Source organism: Balaenoptera borealis, assembly GCF_965194805.1.
Source record: "Balaenoptera borealis genome assembly, chromosome: 13".
In the NCBI taxonomy this organism is placed as follows: domain Eukaryota; kingdom Metazoa; phylum Chordata; class Mammalia; order Artiodactyla; family Balaenopteridae; genus Balaenoptera; species Balaenoptera borealis.
Genome location: NC_138870.1, coordinates 20,405,027 through 20,431,594, shown reverse-complemented (window position 1 = coordinate 20,431,594; position 26,568 = coordinate 20,405,027). Strand labels below are relative to the sequence as shown.

The window sequence follows — 26,568 nt, the reverse complement described above, 5'->3', positions numbered from 1 at the left end:
CAATTGTTCTGATAGAGAGCAGAAAAGATTGTCCTTCACAGGTATTCTACAGACAGCTTTTAAAGATACCTTCTTAGAGATCTTGAGAATGGATATACATCTCATACATTATTCTTCCACTATTCTATCCAGCTAAGTATAACCTGAAGTTTATACATGTGGCAACCATGTGTCTCAGAAAATTTCAACACGCTTCTGATTTTTTAGACTTTATTTCTTTAACTCAAAGCATACAATTACTTGTTAGACAATTTGTCCCAACTTTTGATTCAGAAAAATGGTACTCATTTTTTGTTGTTACTTCTTATTATTAATAAAAGAGTTTTACAAGGTGTATAGGAAGAGATAGTTTTTGTTAATCCCTAGATTTTCCCCTTTAATCCTGTATCTGTCCCAGGAATGGAGCGTGTGGCTACTCAGTGCTCGGCTTTCAGACTCACAAGGAGCCGAGCATCTGGGGAAACTCAGGAGGTGAGCACTTTCACGCTGACTCAGAGACCAGCCTTGTGACTCCAGTCTGGCGCTGTCACGCCTGGTTATGGAAAGGCAAGAACAATGCCTCCCTTGAGAAAGGGGAAAAAAGTCTAGTGCAGTCACAATTTTGATGTAAAATTTAAATCATCCCTCCACATCCTGTGGACTTAGAGCTAAACCCATGCTCAAATGGAAAAAAGCTTTTTATTTCCTTAAAGAGTATACCCTCTCTAACTATAGTAACAAGTTTCAGAACCACAAATCTTAATGCTAGATTATTTCAAATAATTTTTAAATAATCAGAACAAAAGGACTTTTAACATTTTTAACCTGTAGGTAGCTGAAGGTTAAACATTATTTTTCTGTTTGTTTCTGATTAATGACAAATGTACGACAATACACAAATTAAATAATTCACAACAGATTAGTATTTATGGGTTTTTTTCTTCCAGACTCCTTAATTTGGTCATTTTTACCTACAATGTAAAAGAAATTTCTCTTCAACATTTAAAGGTCTTAACCATTTCTTTCGTTTTCTTCAAGTAGATTGGCTGAAATGTAGTGTTTTTGGTGATTAAAAAGAATCTGATCAAATGTTTAATAACTCAAGTATAGGTGTTACTATTTTTGAGATAAGGAAATTAAATTTTAGCAATTATTGAACAAGTCAAAGTTAGGGTTTTTTAAAGTACAAAATGCTTATTACCATATTCTTGTGCTGTAAATGATGAGAAAAGTTTTGATAATTTTTCTTGAAAAGAGTATAGAATTCTGTAAAAACGTTTACTAGCTCTTCTCTTTATGAAAATGACTGTATCTTGGAGCCATAAAAGTTTGCCTAACCAGTTTTCTTTCAGTCTTATCAGACTTATAATGAACTCTATTTTTTCTAAGTATTAGAACATTATAGAATGATTAGAATAGAGTTTAATTAAATTTAATACTCTTTCTACCTTTTTATTTATCAGAAATACTTTTGTTGTAGGCACTTAACTTTAAAATTAAAAAATAAAATGATAAAACATAAAATGGTAAGTTTTTGCTGGCAGATATATTTATTTAGGTAAGTTTTGGCTCTAGAGCCCAGCTATTAGGTTACTCATAATAAAGCAATCTTCTTATTTAGAAAATTTTCTTGCGATCTTCATCCAATAACATGTGGTCTAACTTTGGAGTCAATTTTTAGTGATTACAATTAGTGAGACAGTAAAAGAAAGTAGAAAAGGAATCAAATTTTGAATTCTGAATAATTGTAGCCTGGAATTTTGCTATCATAAACTGTTTCTAAATGTTTACCTTTGGTATTTGTCTCTCTCATTTAGAACACAAAAACAAATGGACCTTTTAAAGTTCATTTTATTGCATACTTTAGGTCCATTTATTTCAATTCTGAAATATCTTGTGTCCAACTAATAAAGAGGAACTCATTTCTTTCAGATACTGACAAGAATTAAGTTCTGTTTCTGAGTCTTTACTTCTCTCTCTCTAATTTCTGATATTTTTTCCTTTTCCTTTTCCACACTTTCCTCTGAAAACTCTCTACCTCTTCATTTTTTCTCTTCTTATCCTCTCCTCTTTCTCTGACTGGACAAGCCTGGGGAAAACTATTCGGTGAGAGGGATGCTAGTAAAGAGAAGGCAGAAAGGTGGTGAAGCGGTTCAGAGCGGTGCTCTTCTTATCAGAGAAGGGAGAGCATTAGGAACTACTTGATCTCAGTGAAGAGAGCACCTCAGAAACCAAACATATGACCAGGTAAACATGGGGATCAGCCCTGGTAAAGGTCACTTCGAAAGTTCTTGGTGACTACAACATTTTTAATTAACACAGTTTTAAGTACAGTTTAAACTTTTGTAACATTTATTAAATTTTCTGTAAATTCAAATTATATTTCAAAACAGAATAATAAATTTATTCTTAAGTAGCTATAGCTCAAAAATTGCTTTTGTTTTTAGATTTCAATGTTATGGTAAACTGTGTTTGTAAATACTAGTAGAAATAAGTTTCTCGTGAAATGTATAGTAAAGATTACAGGGGAATCTAGTCTTATTTATTACCCTATGTTGTCTGTTTTTATGCTTCTATGAAATCTGTGTTTCTGCTTCCATTTATAGTGTACGCCAGGACCTGATGAACTTGTTCATGCTTCTGAATAACAGTATAATGAATGTGGTCTTTGTATGTGGGAAGCAATGGATAGAGAGTATAGATTGGCATGTTCTATAAGAGAAACGGATGACAAAGAAGATTTATAGAAAAGAGTAGAAAAATGTAAACATTTGAAAGACTACATGTTTACCACAAATCAATTTTCTATCTAAAAGACCTCTGAATGTTATATATGACAGACTTGGTTACAGAGTTTACATAGAATTCACAGGGTAAACACCCAGCTGACTCTAAACTTAGTGGGAAAATGAAGATGTTCAAAACATGGAAGAGGGAAAAAGAAAGCATAAACCATAAGATATAAATAATAATAGTTGAGATTTATAGATAAAAATAATGAAGCTGATTTTTTTCTTTAATAAAATGATATGCTAAGTTTGTGTAAATCTGTAAGTCACAAAGGAGTGTTGGTTTTTTCATTCACATGAATCAAAACCTGTCCATTCATGCTAAACGTCTATGTTGATTCCCCACGTGGAATAGGTAACATTCTATTGTGAAAAAAATCTTTGAAAAACAGTAGAGTTTAATTCCTAATCTTGATTAACCTTCTCACAACAACTTTAATTACAAAAGCAACCAGACAAGTAAATGTAAATGTTCTGAACAAGTAGTTTTATCACTAGAAAAACTAGTGGCACATAACTTCTAGAAAAATAGTATAATCTTTGGATATGAAGGATTACCAATTTTTATTTTATTTTGTAATTTTTCTTTTGTAAAGGAAGATGCATCCTTTCAAATATTTTAGTTGTTTTTGAAATGTGTTCTGCCATGCTTAAAATTTAACATGAGAGGGTGAATATTAAAAGTGAGTATTTAGGAGAGCAACCAATGGAAGTTATAAATTAAATAAACGTCATGGTCCAGAATTTTTAAAGTTCATATTCTGAATGTTTAGTTTTATAGAATCGTTTAGAGAATAATTACATTTTTTGCATATCACTTTGACTTCTCTTTATCTGTTTTCTGTGCTCAGTCCTTTTCATATACTGGTCTCCCAAAGTTTGATGGACTACAAAATTCAGATTTCCGCCCCCCCTTCCCAATTCTCTATTTTCTCTGTGTTTTTCTCTTGGAGAGACAGTTCTGTTCTTGAACTGCTGTTTATTATAGTGCAAAGACCGAATAGTGTAACAAAAGTTATTTAACCACTTTATGACTCAGTTTTCCTTTTTATAAATCAAGAATAATAAAAATACTGAATCAGAACATTGTGGAAGAAGTCGATGAGAAATAATTACAATTATTGGTTAACTCTCTACCTGTGTTTAAAAGATTACACTGAGTTACTTCCACAGAAGTCCCGCGTTTTCTGATTATCTGCTATTTCTTTTTAAAATCCTCCAGTCACCAAAGATTTATTTCTAAAACTGAATTTAATATTTGTCTCCAAGTTGACCTTTCTTTCTAATTTATGTATTTTTCTTATTAGCAGTATTGTTCTCTAAATTATACAGTCAGGTAATCTGTTTATCTTTGAACTATCTCACCCACTCATTCCCCTTCTCTGGTTTCCACCCTCAACCTTCTATCAGTTACTAATTTCTGAGGGATTTTCTTCCTAAAATGTAATTTTGATTATGTTACTGTGTAGCTCAGAAATCATCTCCAGTTTCCTTCTACCTTCAGTATCAATTTCACATTTGGTGTAGCCATTCACAATTGTTAGGATTTAGCCAGAATCACTATCATCTGGTACCTACCTTTCATCCTTATCTGCTTTTACTCCTCCTGGAATCTACTGCTTGAACCAAACCATTGTACTCACTATGCTGTATCATTCTATAAATTTCTTTAATTTGCTAATGTCATTTCTCCTATCTGGAATCTTCTCTTCTCTGTGTCTATTTGCATCTGATCCATCCTTCATTGCCCTGTTGAATTCTCCTGATTTGTAGGAAGCATTCTCTGGTTATTTCAAGCAGGACATTATCTCTCTATTATCTATCCCCCATAGTACTCATATTTATAAAAAGCCATTTACCTTAAAATATTCTTTCTGGATTTCTTAATTATATTTCTATCTATAGGCACATGATAGTCTTTCAATAAATGTTTTTCCATGAATGAATGCATGAATGAGTGGATATATGTCTTCTCTTTCCATCTATACAGTACATCCTTAAAAGTAAACCAGAAGGGTCTTCATATCTAAGTTGCCTCTTTCCTCCATAACACAAAGGTAACTTGCCTGACACAAAATTGACACTCAGGCAATTCATTCATTTACTCATATAAAAATACATTGAGTGCCAACTATGTGCTAGGAATTGTGCTGCCATATAATTGATTGTAATTCATTCAGTATAGAGGATTAGACTATTTAGGGAAAAAATACAGAGCAATTTGGAAAGACTTATGTTCAGCTTGGAAAAATCACATGAAATGGTCAAAAACAGACCTGTACTTGTTAAAATCTTGTGTTCTAGCTTTAGATACTAATAAGAAGACGAGAAAAAAAAAAAAAGCTATTGAATCAATGTCATAGGTTATACTGATGTTCAGTTTTTTCAGGTGGCCTCTAGCAAGAGTTGATGATATAGTTTGAGGTGGGGAAAAGTCACTTCAACTGTGGTGGTTAGGGAAGGCTTTGTATACTAGCTGGGATTTTAGTTTGTTTTTTTAGAGATAATTATTTTTTATATTTTTTTCTGCATAACTGCAAACCTTAAAGGAAACAATATTATCATTCCAAAAGAATAACCAGTAGAAGGCACTGCTTCCTAGGACTTTGTCTCTGAATTAACTAGTCAAAGGTTAAAATGTTTAGAGAAAGACAGAAACTTTAAAGAGTGACTATTATATACAGAAAGCAGTTCCCATTCTGAGTCTTCCATTTTGTGCTTGTTCCACATACTCATTTCTTTGACCTTGTGCACGTTGTCATTTTCCAGAATAATTGCAGCAAAGAAAATATCCTGAGCAGACAAGAGTTAAGTTTAAGGCAGTAAGTAGATGATTCCTCAGTAATAGACCTATTAATAATTAACTCTGTAGCATTTTTTATAAAGTTACTTCACTTTTATAGTCTTTTACTTATTACATTTTAAAAAGAACTGTAGGATTTTCTTTACAAGTACTTAAAAAACCTGATTAAACAAGGTTTGCCAATTCCTTTACATAGAAATTATTGAAAAGAAATATAGTGTTATCACTGAGCTGGATTTCCTTTTTTTTCTGACAATATTAAAGCATTTTCTAAGCATACTTGTCCTGTAAGACTAGATCTTACAACTATCTACAGTTAGAGAATAGTAAGAGAGTTGCTGGTTTTAATTAGTAGCTTTCATTAAACACATACTGATTGAAAGGCTACTATTTTCAGAAAGGATTGTAAGTCCTGGGTAAGTAGCTGTGGACAAAACTAAAGTCTGCCCTCCTGGATCTTATAGTGGGAGAGACAGATAAACAAAGAAATAAAATAATTAAATATGTCAGGTGATAAAAGCTGGGAAATGATGTTGGAGCAGAAAACTAAATGAAGTGAGGGAACAAGAAAGTGTATATATGGGGTAGGAGGACTTCAGATTGAGAAAATACCAAGTATGAAAGAAGCATATTTAAGTTAGTGGTGAATTAGTCTCCTGTTGCTGTTGTAACAAATCATCACAAGTCTAGTGCATTAAACAATACAAATGTTTTCACTTAACGGTTCTAGAGGTTAGAAGTCTTACAATCAAGGTGTTGGCAAAGCTCATTCTTTCTAGAGGCTCTAGGGGGGAGTTTGTTTCATTGCCTTTTCTACCTCCTAAGAGGCTCACGACCGCATCATCCATTTTCAAAGCCAGCCACATGGTATCTTCCAATCTCTCTCTCTCTGACTCTGATCCTCCTGCCTCCCGCCCTTATAAGGATCTTTGTGATTACTTTTGGTCCACCCAGAATATCCAGAATCATCTCCTTATCCCAAGATCCTTAACTTAATCATATCTGCAAAGTCCCTTTTGCCTTGTAAGGTAACATATTCACAGGTTTCAGGGATTAGGACTTGGACATCTTGGGTGAGAGGCATTATTCTGACTAGCACAGTGGGTCTGCAACCTTAACTGTGCATTAGCATCACCTGGAAGCTTTAAAAATTTCTGATACCCTGTGTGCATTCTGAAACCAATAACATCAAAATGTCTGGCAGTGGGACCCAGGCAGCAGTATTTTTTTAAACCTCTCCATATAGTTTCAATGTGTATTCAAAGTTGAAAACCACTGGTTTAGATTTCTGTTGCAGTCTTATTACATCTTTTATTTACTCTACCCCTAAGTTTGCTATATATATCTGAATACAGTTGGGGACGTCCTATTTACATAGCCTTTAGCCAATAGCAAAGGACTCCAGTAGTTTTAAAATTACTTTCATGTAGGGACTAGAGTAGCCTGATTGTGCAGATTTCTACAGGGACAACTGAAGGAAAAGTGACTCCTTGTAAGACCAAGTTGCCCCTTACAAGGGATTCTCTTTCTTATCTATTACATTCATGTAACTCAGCAACTCCAGGAATGTTATAGACTAGAAATGGGATTTAGTCCATATTCCTGTGTCTCCCCTTTTCCTAAGCAAGCTTGAAACTTAAATTTATATTATACATCCTAAAACCATCTCTGCATCTTTTCTTTTATCATGACTTCCTACGTAAGGTTCCCTCTCCATTTATCCCAAGGTTTCTGTTTGTCCTTCTTTTCCCTCAAAATCCAGCTGTTCAGTGATTCCCTGAAGTATTTCACAATCCTTTGGCCTTCATGAAGCCCTCGGGTGCTTAATTATAATGTCATTTGGCCCTTAACCTGAACTGTCTTTCATCATTATTTCTCGTTTTATTTAAAATTTTCTCAAACAGTTCATAAGCTTTTTATTTTATTTTATTTTTGTTTTTGTTTTTGTTTTTGTTGGCTTCATTGGGTCTTCATTGCTGTGCGTGGGCTTTCTCTAGTTGCGGTGAGCTGGGGCTACTCTTCTTGCGATGCGCACGCTTCTCACTGTGGTGGCCTCTCTTGTTGCAGAGCACGGGCTCTAGGCACGCAGGCTCAGTAGTTGTGGCTCACGGGCTTAGTTGCTTTGCGGCATGTGGGATCTTTCCGGACCAAGGCTCAAACCCATGTCCCCTGCATTGGCAGGTGGATCTTAACCACTGCGCTACCAGGGAAGTCCCATTCATAAGTTTTTAAAGCAGAAACCCTGAATTACACTTTTTTATTCCCATTAGAGAATAGTCTTGCACATAGTAGGTAGTGAGTAAAGGGTTGTTGATGATTTAAAGATTCCCTTTGGTCCTGGAATTAGAAATCAGTTCTTTCAAGAAGATTTTCTTGTCCACACACAAAAAAGTGAGTTAAAGACTACTATTATAAACTATGATAGTGATAGTTATAAACTAACTCCAGAAGTTAGTTTCACACTAGATTGTATTTGTCAGTCTCATGTCAGGTTCTTTGAAGTCTGAGTTTTGTTCATTGGTAGGTCTAGCACCTACCACAGGAATGACAAAAATCATCTCTGAATGAATACAGAAGAGCATAGCTCAGCCTAGATACTCAAGTTGTTCTAAGGTGTCTTTGCACTGTAACACAGACATGTAGTGTAAGCTGCAGGAACTGGAATCCTACATATCCCAGATAGACAATGCATGGAAATTTTCAGCGCCTCCTTAATGCTTTTTTAAAATTGAGACTTTGTTCCATCCAAAATGAAACACTTTGGTAGACAAACTTTGGTAGACTAGACATAGATGATGCAACCAACAGATTGATAGCTCTTTACATAATTTATGTATTTTACTTTTTTCTCATTTTCTAGCCTATTACTGAACTGTAACCATAGTCATTTTTATTCTAATAATTTAAAAAATCTTTAGGAAATCTTTTACCTGAACTGCATAATTTTTACTCTTAAGTCCAACACATTTAAGAACATTCTATAAGTCTCTGAAAATGGAGTTGAAATAAAGATGAAATATGTAATATTTTAGGATCAGTTTGCCATTTGGCACCATGACTCCTTCATGGTGTTTTAGATCTTATACTTTTTTCTCCATAAAATGATATGTATATGGAGAGACTGTTTATCCAGTTGGATATAAAGATAATTTAGGTATTGAAAGAACTAGAAGTCTTGAGAATAGCAATATCTTATCTACCTTATATACCTTATGTTTACTTTTAGACTTTTAATTTTCATAATCATTATTAATAATGATGTTAATGAAATAGAAGTCAGCAAAAAGGTCATGCCTTCTGAAAGTCATAGAATTGTATTAACTTAGGAAAAGCCAGCTAATCTAGCTTTCTGCTTTGATAACCCAGAAACTGACTCTTGATAATAGCCTGGAATTTTCAGACCGTTAAGAGACTGATTATACATAAGACTGAGGTAGACTCCAAAATACCAGACTGTTAATTCCAGCAAGAATAGTAATGCCCACACAGACCCTAAATACTATGGTTTATGTAATAAATGAGTGATCTCCTTGTAGTCAAGCTTCATGTGAAACCAAGAAATAATCAAAATTCTCTTTACTGATTTAATCTGATAGATCACTTCTCAAAGACCTTACGTATTTTAAGTCTGTTCTGTCACTCCATTCTCTTTACGGGAATCAGAAGTTCGCTTGGAGAGCATGGAAACAAAACAGTGGTAGTTAAATATCTCTAGTGTTAAGAGTTACTATGTATAGTTTAATCTGTCAATTTGGTGGTAGATATGGTGTCGCCAACAAGACTGAGACTTTTCTAACTCTGTTAACTCCAGCCCCTTACTCTTTCTACATACTTAGAGTATATTTGGAGTAAACCTTGGTGATGAGATCAGAAATAAAGATACCTGAAATGTGCTGGCCCAGTCTGCTTCTCCTTTAAACAGTGCTTACATGGTAACCACTATCATTTCCTCCTCTTCCTCTGTTCTTCAGCTGATCAAGACCCCTGCTATTAACATTTTTTCTTTAACACTTGCTAATACATTTGATCAGTTTACTGTCAAGTATGACTGGCCAGGGAGCATTTCTCTATTGGGAGACTGTGTATTTCATGTTGATTTTACAGTTTAAGTCTTAGAAGGCAATCTGCATTGTTATTTTGGAGGGCTTTTTGTTTTCTCTGTTTTTGAGGGGGGTGGGTCACCCTGTAGTTTTAAAGTTTGTAAAATAAACACCAGCTATTGCTTACTGAGTGTCTACTCCGAGCAAAGTGCTCTACAAGTCACTTTTCATATGGAAACAGTTCCTTCTCAAAAAAGTATTACAAGTAGATATGACATCTCACTTTAAAGGTGAGTAAATTGAAATAGAGATTTAAAGTAAGTCTCACATGTAGTAAGTAGCAGAATCAGTATTTTAATTCCCTTTATTTTTTTTCTACTGTGCTATTATATCTTAATAGAATATATTCAGCCCTTGAATACACTTTTCTTTTTAAACGTCTGACACTAAGAATAGTATTATTCAATGGTGATTAGAGGCCCCTGTTTTGGTAGTACACTTTAAATTTAAAAATCAGTGATATATATGAAGGAAGTGATGTGGCAGTTAGTACTTTCCTGCCTCCTATTCCACTGGTCTAGGGTAAGAATGGATGATTCTGTGAACACTGTTTGTTTGTTGAACAAAAATTAGAGCTTTTTCAAGTTCAGATCAAGTTGTAAATCCAAGAGAGTTTTTTTTTAGTTAAAAATTTTAACTCTGTACTGCTTCTATGTAAAACTTTTAATGAGAAGGATTTCTTACGTTTAACTAAAAATATTTGCCACTTATTTTTTAACCTCTGATAACATTCTCAACCAGACTCAAGTACAAAAAAATATTTAATTTTTGTTCAGTTATCTAAGTGCATTGTCCTGTAGGCATTAGCTCATCAAAACAAAGCATCCTTATTTGATTTTTTTCTTTTACTTAGGTATTCTAAGGAATAAATAAATCTGAGAATCCACATCTAAATATTTCATGGAACTGTGGAAATAAAGCTGAAATATTTTTATATTCTTACCTTTTTTACTACTTGCAAATTTTATATTAGAACTAAATGCCAAAATTGGGTGATGGGGCGGTGAGAGAGAAAAATTCTCAAATGTTTCAGAATTAACAGTGATTGTAAAATTTATTCAATTCTTAATAAGCTTTAAACAAATATGAAACTTTTTGTTTTGTGATCTGAGGTTTGCTGATAACAAATATTTCTACATTTTATAATAATCTTACTTTTAATAAAATGCAAATCATTATAATGGCAACCATCCATTTACTTTATTTTTTGATGAAAGAAATTTTAGTTATTTCTCTTCTTTTAACTGCCAACAGTATTTGCTATTCATAGATGTCCTGTCTTCAATAAGGTCTATCAAAGTGTAAAATGAGATGGGTATTTTTCTTCCCTTTAAAATGGAACGGTCTTTCATTATGCAGTGTTCTTAGGTGAATTCTCTTGTTTAAGAAGCCAGAATACAAGAGAGTGCTATATTAGTGTATTATTCTTACAACAAACAAGCACTGTTCTGTTGCTACCTGCTTGGCCATTGTTTCTGATTGCGTGTGCTTTGCAGTGGTATTTGGATGCTTTCCTGCTCTCTGCCAGCACAAAAAGGCATTTCTGTTACAATGGCCCCTAACCACACAATAACGGCATTAAGGATTTATGTGGAGGTTTCATTATTTTCTCCTCTTTTGTTCCTTCCAGGATGTCTTCCAAGCGACCAGCCTCTCCGTATGGGGAAGCAGATGGAGAGGTAGCCATGGTGACAAGCAGACAGAAAGTGGAAGAAGAGGAGAGTGACGGGCTCCCAGCCTTTCACCTTCCCTTGCATGTGAGTTTCCCCAACAAGCCTCACTCTGAGGAATTTCAGCCAGTTTCTCTGCTGACGCAAGAGACTTGTGGCCATAGGACTCCCACTTCTCAGCACAGTACAATGGTAGGTTTCTCATGGTCTGTTGTGCCTACACTCACTTTGTGACCAGTCTACTCCTCTAGTAGTTTAGCTTCAGTCCTAGGCTTTGTAATTATCATCTACTTAACAGCCATACACAAGATTCACTCCTAACATCTTAGAATTCTTAGTAAGTAAATTGATTCCAGTAGGGAGTATAAATAGGCTATTTTTGTTTGGTTTGGTTTTGTTTTGATTTTGATTTTCAAGAATTCTGCTTTTGAGGCATTCCCAACTTAATTAGGGGAAAAACATAATATAAGAATAATGTTAAAGTAACACATTTACAATTAGTCCTCATGAAAGTTAGGTATCATAATATTTCTAGTAAAAGATTTTTCCAGATAAAGCTGCAACATAGTTTGAACATTTCCACCACGATAAATCAGTGCTTTTTCAATTTCTGCTTTGCCCAGATTGGATTCCAGTATTTCTTACAGTACTGGGAATATTACAGAAGAATATGTTTCAAAGAGACAATACTTTTCTAATGTTACTGCACTAATTTTTAACTCAGTCTCATTCACTCTGTTGCTCTGATAATTCAGTAATTCCCTGGTACCTCCTATTCTAGAATTTGCAGCTCAGGATAATTTATCTGGCCCTTCATCCTGGGGTCTGGATCACTGCAGAGGATTAGGAAGCTGTGGTTTCATGGATGAGAGGGAAGAAGGCAGCATAGCATCTTTGGCTGAAGCTTAAACAGCAGACACACACACAAATAAATAAGGCCTTTAGGTTGTTCTTAGGAACTTAAATGCATAGAATCAGCATGCCAGCAAGGTAGCAGGGCACTTAGCTGCCAGTAAAGCCACCCTCGCCTTTTCAACATGGCTTCTTGGGTGGATGTCACATTTTTTGTGGCCCTTCTTCTTCTACTTCAAGGATGTCAGTGCTGTTAATTTGAACCAGATCACACCAACAAAAATATTTCATCACACATCCTCATACCTTTAAGAACAGCTCTGATTCTGTTAAATCCTTTATTTTTTTGTTTTGTTTTTTTGACATTCTCTAGGAAATTATGACATATCATAAACATGTTCGGTACTGAAATATGCCCACTTGTGTATGTCATTGCATTACTGTATGTGGAATTAAATCAGCAAGAAGAATCAGATTATCTTCTAATATCTGGGAAATAAACACTGTTCTTTGATAATTCACATTAGATTTAAATACTTCCATTCAACATTTTAAGCCTCATAGGTCAGAATTTCTCTGGGTATTTTTGACTGTGTGCCAAAATTTTCTTACCAAAAATAATGTTTTCGCTAACACTTATATAGCGCTTTTACAGATGTGTCGTTTCAAGCACGTGACATATATTACTCGTTTAACCTTCACAGTAATTCAATGAAGTGTTATCATTAATCCCACTTTACAGATGAGGAAACTGAGGCACAGTGAGGTTAAATAGTTGCTCCAGATCACAGCTAGTAAGTGGGAGAACCAGGGTTTACCCAGGCAGTCTGGCTTTGGATTCCATGCTTATAAACATTATAAGCTCTTCACAAGAGTACACACATATTTAATTTTCTGGTCATCTCTTATTTGGTAAATTAAATCCATAATTCCTCCTTTTCTTCCCTCTACTATGAGTTCATGTTAGTTACGTGCAGTCATGTAACTTCTTCGCCTCCTCTCACAAAGGTTAAACTAGGAAAATAAAGGGGGAAAATGGTAGTATGCAGCTCAACAGGGTAGAGAGGTCGGATTCCCCGTTTGACATTGCATCAGTGCTCATGCTTTTTCCCTCTCAATATTTTGACCGTTGCCTTCTTTCAGGGAGTACCCTATGGAGAGTGCTCCTTGGTTTGGTTTTCCTGTAATACTGCTGTAAACAGAAACACACACATTTAAAGGAGTGAATATAAATAATTATTATTAGAAGAATACGAGAAAGATAAAGGGGAAATTATCTTAAATACTCAAGGATGGGTATGAGAAAAGTATCTTAAATTACATACTATAGTTGGCATGAGTGGATGCTGTGATGCAGGGTGTTAGTGAAAATGAAATCATTCAGTTTGTAATGGAGAATTCAGTTTAACTAAATGAAACCTATGAACTGCCTACTTTGTACCAAGTTTTTTTGTTGTGCACTATGGAAATAGATTTGCATAAGGCACAACTCCTTTCCTCAAGCACCTTTATCCAGGAGAGAAGTTCTTAACTCCGGTCTGTGGATCTCCTGAAGATGAATGGAGAATTCTGTATGTGCACACATGTGAGTAGGGTTTTGGTTTTCACCAGATTCTCAAGTAGATCTGTAGCGCAAAAAAGACTAAGATCTACTGTTCTTGAAGTTAATACACTTGGTATACAAATGATTTAACTTAGTTTTAGTGACATCAGCACTGATATTTTCTCTTACTATATATCTAATTGGTTTCTAAATTTTTTTCTGCCTCAAAAGTTTCTTGATTCTACCAGCTTTTCATCTCTAACAGTTGAAGAGTCTCCTATATGATCTCAAATTTCCAGCCTCTCCTCTTTCCAGTCTTCCTTTCAACTTCCACTAGACTTATTTCCCTGAGAAAAGAGTTGGATTATTTATCCCGCTTTGGAAACTAGTGTATGTCCTTGTTGCCTATAGGATTTAGTCTAAAACTATCTTAGCATGAAACTCTATATAGACCAGCACCAAAATATGGCTTTTGTCTCCTCTTTGGCCACATCCCGCCAGAGACCCAGTGCTTCAGTCATGCAAAGATTTTCATATATGTTCATAAACATACCAGGTTACCTCAAATGACACATAGTTATTCTTTCTAGCTGGAAAACTCTTTTTCATATTTTACAGTCCTGGTGAATTGTGTTTCTCCCACGAGACTGAGTTCAAAATTGCTTCTTTTTAGATGCTTTCACTGACTTCCCAAGGCAGAATGGTTGCTGCATTATTCGTTTATCCATGGTACTTGTTTATATCTTTTCTCATGGTCTGTATTATAATTTATATGTTTACATGTCTGGCTTTCTATGCACTGTATTTCTCCTTAAAGGCACAGTCATACACACGCACATACACACACATTTGTATTTCTGATACCTAGCATATAATAGATACTCAATTTATGAGTACTGATTAAATGGCAGAGTTTATATGGATGATTAAGTAGGAAATATGTTTTGAACAAAGTTGTTAAGATGTTATTCATGGTGAATATGCTGATTTTCTAGAAATTTTAGAACTAGAGTAGAATCTACTACTGTGCAGAAAGTATGTTACAATAGGCATGATATATTCAGCTATTAAGCTGATTAAGATATATTTTACCCATTTATCAAAATGATTGAATACATTCATAGAATTGTTATTCAACACATTCCTTGTATTTTTTTCTGGATACTAGGCCATTGTCATAGTCACATAACAAGTCCTTTTATTTTCAATAGTAAAATACATTCTTTATTTGTTTTCCTATTCAATATCTTTGAAAACAGAGAGAATGTTTCATGGTTTTTATATCATACAGTTCAATTTATGGAAAAAAAAAAACAGCTTTCCAGATTTCATTGCTGGCTTATGTGTGACATTCATACTCCAAAGAGAGGTGTTGAGAGGTCTACATTTTGTATTGCCCACGTAGTTTAGAGACAAAGTAAAACTTTTGAGTAGTCCCTTTAATGCTGACTTGAAGTTATAGAGAAATGCTTTCAGTATAAAATTTAGGTTGGAAAATATTTCCTGAGATAGAAGTTCTGTACACCTCATGACTGTTGCCATATAAAGATTTTGGGGAATTAGGGTCCTATGTTCATATTCAGGGTATGCAAGTGTTAAAGTTTGGAATTCGGTCAGATAAAGATGTAGTTCTTCCTTTCTGAAGTTGTGTTTTTTGCCTTAATATTTTGGAGAAATAAGCTAAGTGGCTAACTAAGAGTAACTCCCCAAGCAGCTATAACTGGTATAAATACTACAAGTCCTTCTGTTCCTTCTATACTCACTGTTCAGAATGCACTATAGATGAACTTTCTTAAGCAGATTATACACATATAAATACTATCAGATAATTATAATTATAACATATATAGTTATATATATTATATAACTATTATATATATAATTATAATAATGTCATAATTATAAAATACTGTCAGATTTCTAATCAATGTAAGATTGAGACACATAATTATAAATATGAAAAAGACTGATTCTGTTGGGCCTTCTCTGAAGCTCTCATAATTTTGCCAAGCAATTGATAGCAACATTTGATTCCCATATAATCTTCAAAAAGCTAAAAGGCAAGGTTGGCAAGTCTGGTTATGACACGAGTGGAAATGCAGTCCTGGGCTTTATGTTTATGAAGGGCAAATCGACCCTTCTTGTCCCCTCTGCCTCTTTTTTTAACATGAGTTTGGAGGCTGTCACTTCAGAGTTTCAGAGACAAGCAAGAGACACTATAATTTCTGGCTCATTTTTAATGATAGTCCTGATATAGATGGATTTATTTCATGATGCAGAGGACTATCCAGAACATTTCTTCATGTCAGTCAATGTGATTATTTATGAGCACCAGAAGGAAACAGAGTGAGTCTGAAGAGAAATCAAGTAGCAGCATGAGAGGCAGCCAGGAGGGGACTCTATGGTGGCCATGCTGGTGCTCGTTTTGTCTGGTTGCATGCTACTTCTGCTGGTTAGATGGTTGTTCTAGTGTCAAATGTGATGTGAAATGAAAGTCTTGACCACCTGTGGTTACTGAATAATCCATTTTCTTTTTTTTCCCCCCCATAAAATGTTTTCTTTTATCTCAACCAAACTCTCTTTTGATTTAAGTTCCTCTTGAGTTGAGTGAACAGTTTTGTATAACCGCAGAGTGGCTGCTTCCCAAGATTGATTTTTAAAGCATACAGTTATTTATTTTAAGAATACAATATTAAAAAATAACTTGGGTGTTCTCTCTACAGACAGCTGAATTTCAAATGAAATAAATACTATGTTTGCATATAATTTTTTAGCATTTAAAGATCCAGTGGATTCGGAAATGTGATGCTATAATATATTCTATTATCTCATTATTGCTTATATTGATAAGATTTTCCTGGAATTGTTAAAGAACTCTGGGTATATGATGTATTGATTAGGTTTAATAAGTTGATGTATCTTAATGTGTTTAAACACTGCAGGGTCAATAGTTATCATAAAGCAACATTCAGTGTGAGTCAGTTTTTTTGTGAAGTCCAGCAGAAGGAGAAAAAGGTGTCTTTTAAAGTTGATCTTCTATAGAAGCTGGACATATAACTGAGAACCAAGTATAAAATTATAGCACGGTTCCAGTGTATGAAATGCAACCTTAAACACTTAAACCCTGAAAGAATTCATTCAGTGCACACGACAGAGAGAGGCTTTTACTTGCTCAGGCTCACTGTCAACTCCTAGGATTCTTTATTTACCCAATATAATTTTAATTGCTATATGATAGCTGTGTCTTGAAATAACCTTTATATAAATTTTGCTTACAATCTGACAGTTGTTAGTAATGCATTTTTGATGTTTGACTAGGATAATTTTATGTGTGAAGTCCTGTTCAGAAAACTTAAGAAGGAAAAGAGAAAACTGCATGTGTTATTTAAAAATAAGTCACAGAATAGGACCTTAATTATGGTATGGTAAAGATTCCTATTTTTATATGGTGGTTTTTATAAGCTTTTAAATTTCTGGTTACCTTTGTACATCAAACTTAGCCTAAGTTATTGTGATGGTATAATGCATACTGTTGTTAACACGAGTACGGTTATTGTGCCAGTTCTAATAATGAGAATTTCATTGTTTAGAAAGAGCATTCTCCTACACTCTAGACAAAAATGTAATTACTTTTGAATGATGTGGAATGTGCTCAGTTTAATAGCATGGAGAATAGATTCAGAAAGATTCAGATAAAGTAAGCTTGGAAACCGTATGTGCAGTGTGGCAGTATAAAATTATGAGTGTAGGCAGTATAATTCTACACACACACATACCCAATTTCACACACTTGATCTATAAACTGTTGTTTTTGTAAGAGATAGGCTTGCTTATGTGAACAAGGCCAATTCAGTTGAAACAAGGTGAAAATGGTGACAAGTTTGAATTTGTTTTTTATGCTAACTTGATGTTTATCATACAATGAAATTACATTGTTGCAAACATTATTCTGTAAATGTTGTCAGAAAATACCACACCTGTTTATCTAGATAAAATCCTAGGCTTGCGTTTGAATGTAAGTGGTTCAATCTTTACACTTGCATTGTTTCTGAAAATTACCCCCAGGGCTAGAAGGAATGAGGACATGTGAAGAACAATCATTTGGGGTCCATCAGAGCCACTGGATTAAGTTGTGCAATAGATCTGGTTTTGTCCTGTTGCCATAAAACCTTGATTCATATGATGTCCACAGTATTTGAAGTACTATGTTGAGTTTGAAGCTAACTAGGATTTGAGAAATTAATGAACGTATTCTCACATGAAAAAAAAAAAAAGCACTATGTGGGAATTGCGAGGTAGTTCAGGACACTTAATGAGGGTCTAGTGTTAGCTTCTTCACAGAGTGCTATGCAGTGACAGGGGAATGAGTAAGAACTTCTAATGCTGTGGTAATGGGGCAAAATGTGTTTGCTTAAGAAGATTTGGTCTAAGGGAATTTAATGGCTTTCATTTAATAGGGGTCTTGTGGAAAGATTCAACTCAAATATATACAATGAATACCTATCAGCAGAGATGCAGAAATGAGTAAGAACTAGTCTGTTCCCTCATGTAGTTTTTTACATAGTATGGAGGTAAGATAAGCACAAAAATCACGAGATTGTAATATAAAATATTAGAACCCTGATACAGGCTAACAAGTGCTAAGGAGATTCACAGTTGAAAGGTATCTCATCTGTGGGGATCAGAAACATATTAATATGAAATTGTTCCCATAAGAAAATTACTAGATTCCAAGATATCAAAAAATACATACACATTGGATCATTACTGTTGATGCAGAGTCTTTACTTTATACTTGTGGATTGTTTTGCTTTTGTCATAAATATCTTGTTCCCAGAAGAAATAATTAAGTAAGAAAACAATAAGAAAACATACTAAAGACAAAGTGCCCTGTAAAGGTCTTAATGTAAAATGTAGGGAAGTTAGTAAAATATGTGCCTCATATTAATAGGAATAAAAACAGCTACTTTAGTTATTCGTGTTCTTTAATCTGGGTTACCACTTTGAATGAAGTGGAAAGAATGGTGGAATACTTGGCCAGGATACTGGAAATAGCAAGGATGCTAGGAAGCAGTGCTGGAGGCATGCTTGAATAGTGTTCCTGAATTTGTGGAAGGGATAGGTGTTCATCTTGATCTCATTTGTTATTCTCATACCTGCATGATATGATCATTTGTATTTGGAAGTTAAAAATAATCAAAAGTTTGGGAACCAACCTTCATTCTGTATCTTAGATGTTTGCTTTCAGTTCTACCTCATTTTCCTCCTTTGATTCTTTTCTTTTGCTCCTCTTCTTCCTCTCTCTTTAAGTTTGCCTCTATCAGAAAACGTTCTTAACGGATCCTCTTGTGGATCTCAATGGAGCCATTATCAGGAAGGGAGAGGGGGTAGGAGAATCAACACCATTGTGCTCTGATACATACTTCCTTCTAATTTACATATACTGCCTCTTGGGTGGTTGCCAAACCTTCCTGCAGTCAGGCTAGGTTTCTCTTACTGTATGTGATTAATAAAGATCAATTGGTCTATGATAAAGTTTTCACTGATTTTTTAGTAAACAGAGACGGTATAGTTAGTTTTTCACAAAACTATATGATATATTTCTTTAGTTTATTCAGAGATTATATTCTTTAACTTTTCTTTCATGATCCAGTGTTGATAAAGTAGTGATAATTTTAGTTTTAATATCTTTACTTGGCAAACAACCAAACAAAATATACTTAGAACCTTGTATTGGTTTGCAAATTATTTTTTGAAATTGTACTTATCTGTGAATCCAAATGTCTGGGACACAGTGCTTTAGCGGATGCCTGTGCTCTTTGTGTGCCTATAACTAGCTTTCATATTAAATTATTTGACAGCGTCTGTCACTATTTTCATTTAGTTCTTGACTCTTTCTTTAACTCAATTAATTGTTTTTGTCTTTCTATTTATTTCCAAAATGTGAGATTTTATAGAGATTGGTAAAAATGAGAAATAGGGAATGGAGATCATTTTACATAACTAGAAAGTAATTTTGATGTTAGTGGCACTATATTAACTTAATATGAGTGATAATAGCAATGAGTTTGTCATTTCTTATTTTATACTTGCAAAGGACACTTACCTAAGAGAATCCAAAATAAATAAAAATTTTGCAGTGTTGGTGCCTGAATGCTGGGAATTGGAATGAAATCTACAAGATTCCATAACTAAATTGCTAATGGGACCTTGAAATATTTCAAATAATACTTACACCATGTTTCCTCTTGGCTGTATTAGTTAGATACTACTATCCACTGGACCTAAAAAGGAAAAGTAATCTTTGTATAGCAGTCTCTTTAAAAAGCACAACCATTAGCACTGAATTTGGATCTTAAGAAAGTAAAGTCATAAAAGTAATGTAAGGTAGCATTGGACTTTCATTGCAATTTCTTTTTCTCACATATTTTGGCAATTAGACTTACATAGCTTCTCTTTTAAATGTTCCAACAGGGACTTCCCTGGTGGTCCAGTGGGTAAGACTCTGCTCCCAATGCACGGGACGCAGGTTTGATCCCTGGTCGGGGAACTAGATCCCACATGCATGTGGCAACTAAGAAGTCCACATGCTGTGACTAAAGATGCCTCAACCAGCATCCTGCATGCTGCAACTAAGACCTGACACAGCCAAAATAAGTAAATAAAATAAATAAAAAAATAAAAGTTTCAACAAATACCTTGACTTGGGGGTGATAAGCTAAAAAATAGAAAGGAATTCTATAGCATAGAAAATCTAATAGGAAGATGGGGGGAGCATGTTCAAGAGAAATGATTCTTTAAGAAATGACAATCTAACTGAGGGGATGGAAAAAGATATTCCATGAAAATGGAAATCAAAAGAAAACTGGAGTAGCAATTCTCATATCAGACAAAATAGACTTTAAAATAAAGACTATTACAAGAGACAAAGAAGGACACTACATAATGAGCAAGGGATCAATCCAAGAAGAAGATATAACAATTGTAAATATTTATGCACCCAACATAGGAGCACCTCAACACATAAGGCAAATGCTAACAGCCATAAAAGGGGAAATCAACAGTAACACAGTCATAGTAGCGGACTTTAACACCCCACTTCCACCAATGAACAGATCATCCAAAATGAAAATAAATAAGGAAACAGAAGCTTTAAATGATACATTAAACAAGATGGACTTAATTGATATTTATAGGGCATTCCATCCAAAAACAACAGCATACACTTTCTTCTCAAGTGCTCATGGAACATTCTCCGGGATAGATCATATCTTGGGTCACAAATCAAGCCTTGGTAAATTTAAGAAAATTGAAATCATATCAAGTATCCTTTCCGACCAAAATGCTATGAGACTAGATATCAATTACAGGAAAAAATCTGTAAAAAATACAAACACATGGAGGCTAAACAATACACTACTAAATAACCAAGAGATCACTGAAGAAATCAAAGAGGGAATCAAAAAATACCTAGAAACAAATGACAATGAAAACACGACGACCCAAAACCTATGGGATGCAGCAAAACCACTTCTAAGAGGGAAGTTTGTAGCAATACAATCCTACCTCAAGAAACAAGAAACATCTCAAATAAACAACCTAACCTTACACCTAAAGCAATTAGAGAAAGAAGATCAAAAAACCCCCAAAGTTAGCAGAAGGAAAGAAATCATAAAGATCAGATCAGTAATAAATGAAAAAGAAATGAAGGAAACACTAGCAAAGATCAATAAAACTAAAAGCTGGTTCTTTGAGAAGATAAACAAAATTGATAAACCATTAGCCAGACTTATCATGAAAAAAAGGGGGAAGACTCAAATCAATAGAATTAGAAATGAAAAAGGGGAAGTAACAACTGACACTGCAGAAATACAAAGGATCATGAGAGATTTCTACAAGCAACTATATGCCAATACAATGGACAACCTGGAAGAAATGGACAGATTCTTAGAGAAGCACAGCCTTCTGAGACTGAACCAGGAAGAAATAGAAAATATGAACAGACCAATTACAAGCATTGAAATTGAGACTGTGATTAAAAATCTTCCAACAAACAAAAGCCCAGAACCAGATGGCTTCACAGGTGAATTCTATCAAACATTTAGAGAAGAGCTAACACCTATCCTTCTCAAACTCTTCCAAAATCTAGCAGAGGGAGGAACACTCCCAAACTCATTCTACAAGGCCACCATCACCCTGATACCAAAACCAGAAAAAGATGCCACAATGAAAGAAAACTACAGGCCGATATCACTGATGAATATTCTTTGATATCACAATATCAAAGAAATAAAACTACAGGCCAATATCACTGATGAACATAGATGCAAAAATCCTCAACAAAATACTAGCAAACAGAATGCAACAGCAGATTAAAAGGATCATACACCATGATCAAGTGGGGTTTATCCCAGGGATGCAAGGATTCTTCAGTATATGCAAATCAATCAATGTGATAAACCATATTAACAAATTGAAGGAGAAAAACCATATGATCATCTCAATAGATGCAGAAAAAGCTTTCGACAAAATTCAACACACATTTATGATAAAAACCCTCCAGAAAGTAGGCATAGAGGGGACTTACATCAACATAATAAAGCCCATGTATGACAAACCTACAGCCAACATCGTTCTCAATGGTGAAAAACTGAAACCATTTCCACTAAGATCAGGAACAAGACAAGGTTGCCCACTTTCACCACTATCATTCAGCATAGTTTTCAAAGTTTTAGCCACGGCAATCAGAGAAGAAAAAGCAATAAAAGGAATCCAAATCGGAAAAGAAGAAGTAAAAGTGTCACTGTTTGCAGATGACATTATACTATACATAGAGAATCCTATAAGATGCCACCAGGAAACTACTAGAGGTAATCAATGAATTTGGTAAAGTAGCAGGATACAGAATTAATGCACAGAAATCTCTTGCATTCCTATACACTAATGATGAAAAATCTGAAAGAGAAATTAAGGAAACATTCCCATTTATCATTGCAACAAAAAGAATAAAATACCTAGGAATAAACCTACCTAAGGAGACAAAAGTCCTGTATGCAGAAAACTATAAGACACTGATGAAAGAAATTAAAGATGATACAAACAGATGGAGAGATATACCATGTTCTTGGACTGGAAGAATCAACATTGTGAAAATGACTATGCTACCCAAAGGAATCTACAGATTCAATGCAATCCCTATCAAACTACCAATGGCATTTTTCACAGAACTAGAACAAAAAATTTCACAATTTGTATGGAAACACAAAGGACCCCAAATAGCCAAAACAATCTTGAGAAAGAAAAACGGAGCCTGATGAATCAGGTTCCCGGACTTCAAACTATACTACAAAGCTACAGTAATCAAGACAGTATGGTACTGGCACAAAAACAGAAATATAGTTCAATGGAACAGGATAGAAACCCCAGAGATAAACCCACACACGTATAGTCACCTTATCTTTGATAAAGGAGGCAAGAATATACAATGGAGAAAAGACAGCCTCTTCAATAAGTGGTGCTGGGAAAACTGGACAGCTTCATGTAGAAGAATGAAATTAGAACACTCCCTAACACCGTACACAAAAATAAACTCAAAATGGATTAAAGACCTAAATGTAAGGCCAGACACTATCAAACTCTTAGAGGAAAACCATAGGCAGAACACTCTATGACATAAATCACAGCAAGATCCTTTTTGACCCACCTCCTAGAGAAATGGAAATAAAAACAAAAATAAACAAATGGGACCTAATGAAACTTAAAAGCTTTTGCACAGCAAAGGGGACCATAAACAAGATGAAAAAACAACCCTCAGAATGGGAGAAAATATTTGCAAATGAAGCAACTGACAAAGGATTAGCCTCCAAACTTTATGAGCAGCTCATGCAACTCAATATCAGAAAAACAAACAACCCAATCCAAAACTGGGCAGAAGACCTAAATAGACATTTCTCTAAAGAGATATACAGATTGCCAACAAACACATGAAAGAATGCTCAACATCACTAATCGTTATAGAAATGTGAATCAAAACCACAATGAGGTATCACCTCACACCAGTCAGAATGTCCATCATCAAAAATTCTACACACAATAAATGCTGGAGAGGGTGTGGAGAAAAGGGAATGCTCTGGCACTGTTGGTGGGAATGTAAATTGATACAGCCACTATGGACAACAGTATGGAGGTTCCTTAAAAAGTAAAACTAGAACTACCATACGACCCAGCACTCCCATTACTGGGCATATACCCTGAGAAAGCCATAATTCAAAAAGAGTCATGTACCACAATGTTCACTGCAGCTCTATTTACAATAGCCAGGACATGGAAGCAACCTAAGTGTCCATCGACAGATGAATGGATAAAGAAGATGTGGCACATATATACAATGGAATATTACTCAGCCATAAAAAGAAACAAAATTGAGTAGTTGCAATGAGGTGGCTGGACGTAGAGTCTGTCATACAGAGTGAAGTAAGTCAGAGAAAAACAAATACCGTATGCTAACACATATATATGGAATATTAAAAAAAATAATAATAATTGTTCTGAAGAACCTAGGGGCAGGACAGGAATAAAGATGCAGATGTAGAGAATGGACTTGAGGACACGGGGAAGGGAAAGGGTAAGCTGGGACGAAATGAGAGAGTGGCATGGACTTATAAATACTACCAAATGTAAAATAGACAGCTAGTGGGAAGCAGCCGCATAGCACAGGGAGATCAGCTCGGTGCTTTGTGACCACTAGAGGGGTGGGGTAGGGAGGGTAGGAGGGAGACGCCAGAGGGAGGAGATATGGGGATATATGCATATGTATAGCTGATTCACTTTGTTATAAAGCAGAAACTAACACATCAGTGTAAAGCAATTATACTCCAATAAAATGTTAAAATTTTCTAAAAAAAAGGAAATGACAATATGAATTCAAAATATTTAGAACTCTAATGCTCCATTAGGTATATTTAAAAGCTTTAAGTGTATTTAAATTCTTCATTTCCTCCATAAGGTCTGAGATGCCCATAATTTATGCTGGCATTAAAACTGAATTCATGATGGTATTTCAGTATGCTACCAGTTTTGACCATTGTATGCCATTTTCCACGTTTCTTGTTCTAGAAAGTAAATTTTATGTTTTTCTCTATTCTACTAGATAGGGGGAGAAAGTTCTTTGTCATTTGAAATGAGAAATAAATGTGAAGCTAACTTAGGTTGACAATTGTAATCAGTCCCTTTGGTTACATATCTTCTTTGTACAAAGGCAAAATGCTTTCAAAAATTTTTATAGACCATTTTTAGGAATGAAACATGTGAGCAGATGAGGTGTGAATGTAAGGAGAGCAGCCTTGGCCGGCTCTGTGACACTGACATCACATGATAAAGTAAATGAACACAAGTGACTGGATTTTGTGTCTTACTTAGTCAAGGCTGCTTCTGTGGCAGCAGAGCAAACAATGTTATCATTATATAGAGAAGCAGTGTTTACTTCAGTGTCTCTTCTTAGCTTTTAAAAATCCAGCCTGACTCCAGATAAAACAGCTAATCTTGTTGGTTGATGTCCCTAAGCGAGAAAGTAATATTCTAAGGGTAAATAAAAATTTTTAAATGGAGGTAGGATATGAAAATGAATATAATCGCAAAGCTACCATTAAGTAGCTTTGTATTACAAATTATGTACAAATATAGAGTATGTATTATGTGCAAATATAAAATATGTACCATGTAAAAAGAGAAAACCTATTTTAAAGAGTAACAGAAAACAAGTTACAATAGCTAAACAACATTACACTTAATAATGTACTAAGCTCAGTAACCACCTCTCCTGCCACTTCTGGACCCTTCCCTCTGTGTAAATACACATCTTGGAAAAGGGGAGATAGCTGGGCTGTAACCAGGATCCATCTTTAGGCCTTGTGGTGGTGTCTGGCATGCTTTGCACACTAGGGGACACAGGAGTCGGAGAACATGCTTCTTGTATATCTGAGACTCTGATCTCCCCAGGGTCATCAGTAGAACATAAGAAGCAACTTTGAAAGTCTTGTGTGAAGATATTTTATAGCCTGTCTATAGTCTGATCTTTGCGACCCAGATATGGAAGATTTCAAACAGTCAGTGCTCTTTAGAATATGGCATTTCATCATTAATAATAATAGGAATGTATAATATTTCAATGTCTTCTATGTACAACCCTACGTTTATTATCTTAGCCAATTCCATCAACCCAGTGAGTTCAGCATCTGTGACTATCTCCATTTCTCAGGCAGATAGCTGTCTTAGATAAAGGGATTTGCTTAATATATAAGTGGTAGAGTTTGGATTCATGACTTCAGAACTCAATATCTGTGCTCACTGCCTCTCCACTCATACAGACATTAAAATCATTTTTGTAGTTTATCAGAATAAATAATTTTAGAAACCTTTAGAAATACTTGTGGGAAATGTAGGTGGAACAGTTGTTGCTTGATTATTCTACCTTAACTCAAGAGATAACTTTTTAAATTTTCTTCTAGCTGGCTTTAAGTTGACAAGCAGATTTAACTATTTCAGAATGTGTACTCGAAGTTCTGCATAGGCTGTTGGGCAATATGTGAAATTTCAGAAGATTATTTGCTAAACCTTTCACATAAAGATTAGTATTAATTTGTGCTCTGGCTATAAAGCTCTGCTGTTGGCATAAAATAATGGTTTAGAAGGCCTCTAGTGACAAAATTACTGCGTAAATGCCAAGTTCTGCTGGTTGATCTCTGTATGGCATTTGGCAAGTTATGGAAATTCTCTGTACCTTATTTTGTCATCTGTAAAATGGGGATGATTACAATAGCATCTAATTTAGAGG

At 34.7% G+C, this 26,568-nt stretch overlaps 1 protein-coding gene across 7 annotated transcripts in view; it reads left to right on the top strand.

Annotated features, from left to right (window-relative positions):
- Positions 1-26,568, top strand: part of SOX5 (SRY-box transcription factor 5) — a 993,423-nt gene that overhangs the window by 640,405 nt on the left and 326,450 nt on the right. For 5 of the 7 annotated variants that reach the window (XM_082351965.1, XM_082351966.1, XM_082351963.1 and 2 more), the window contains one exon: positions 11,302-11,533. In XM_082351965.1, the coding sequence (XP_082208091.1) occupies positions 11,303-11,533 (231 nt within the window). In that variant the 5' untranslated portion in view covers position 11,302. The remainder of the gene's footprint in view (positions 1-11,301; positions 11,534-26,568) is intronic. The other 2 variants (XM_082351969.1, XM_082351967.1) reach the window with 1 other exon arrangement.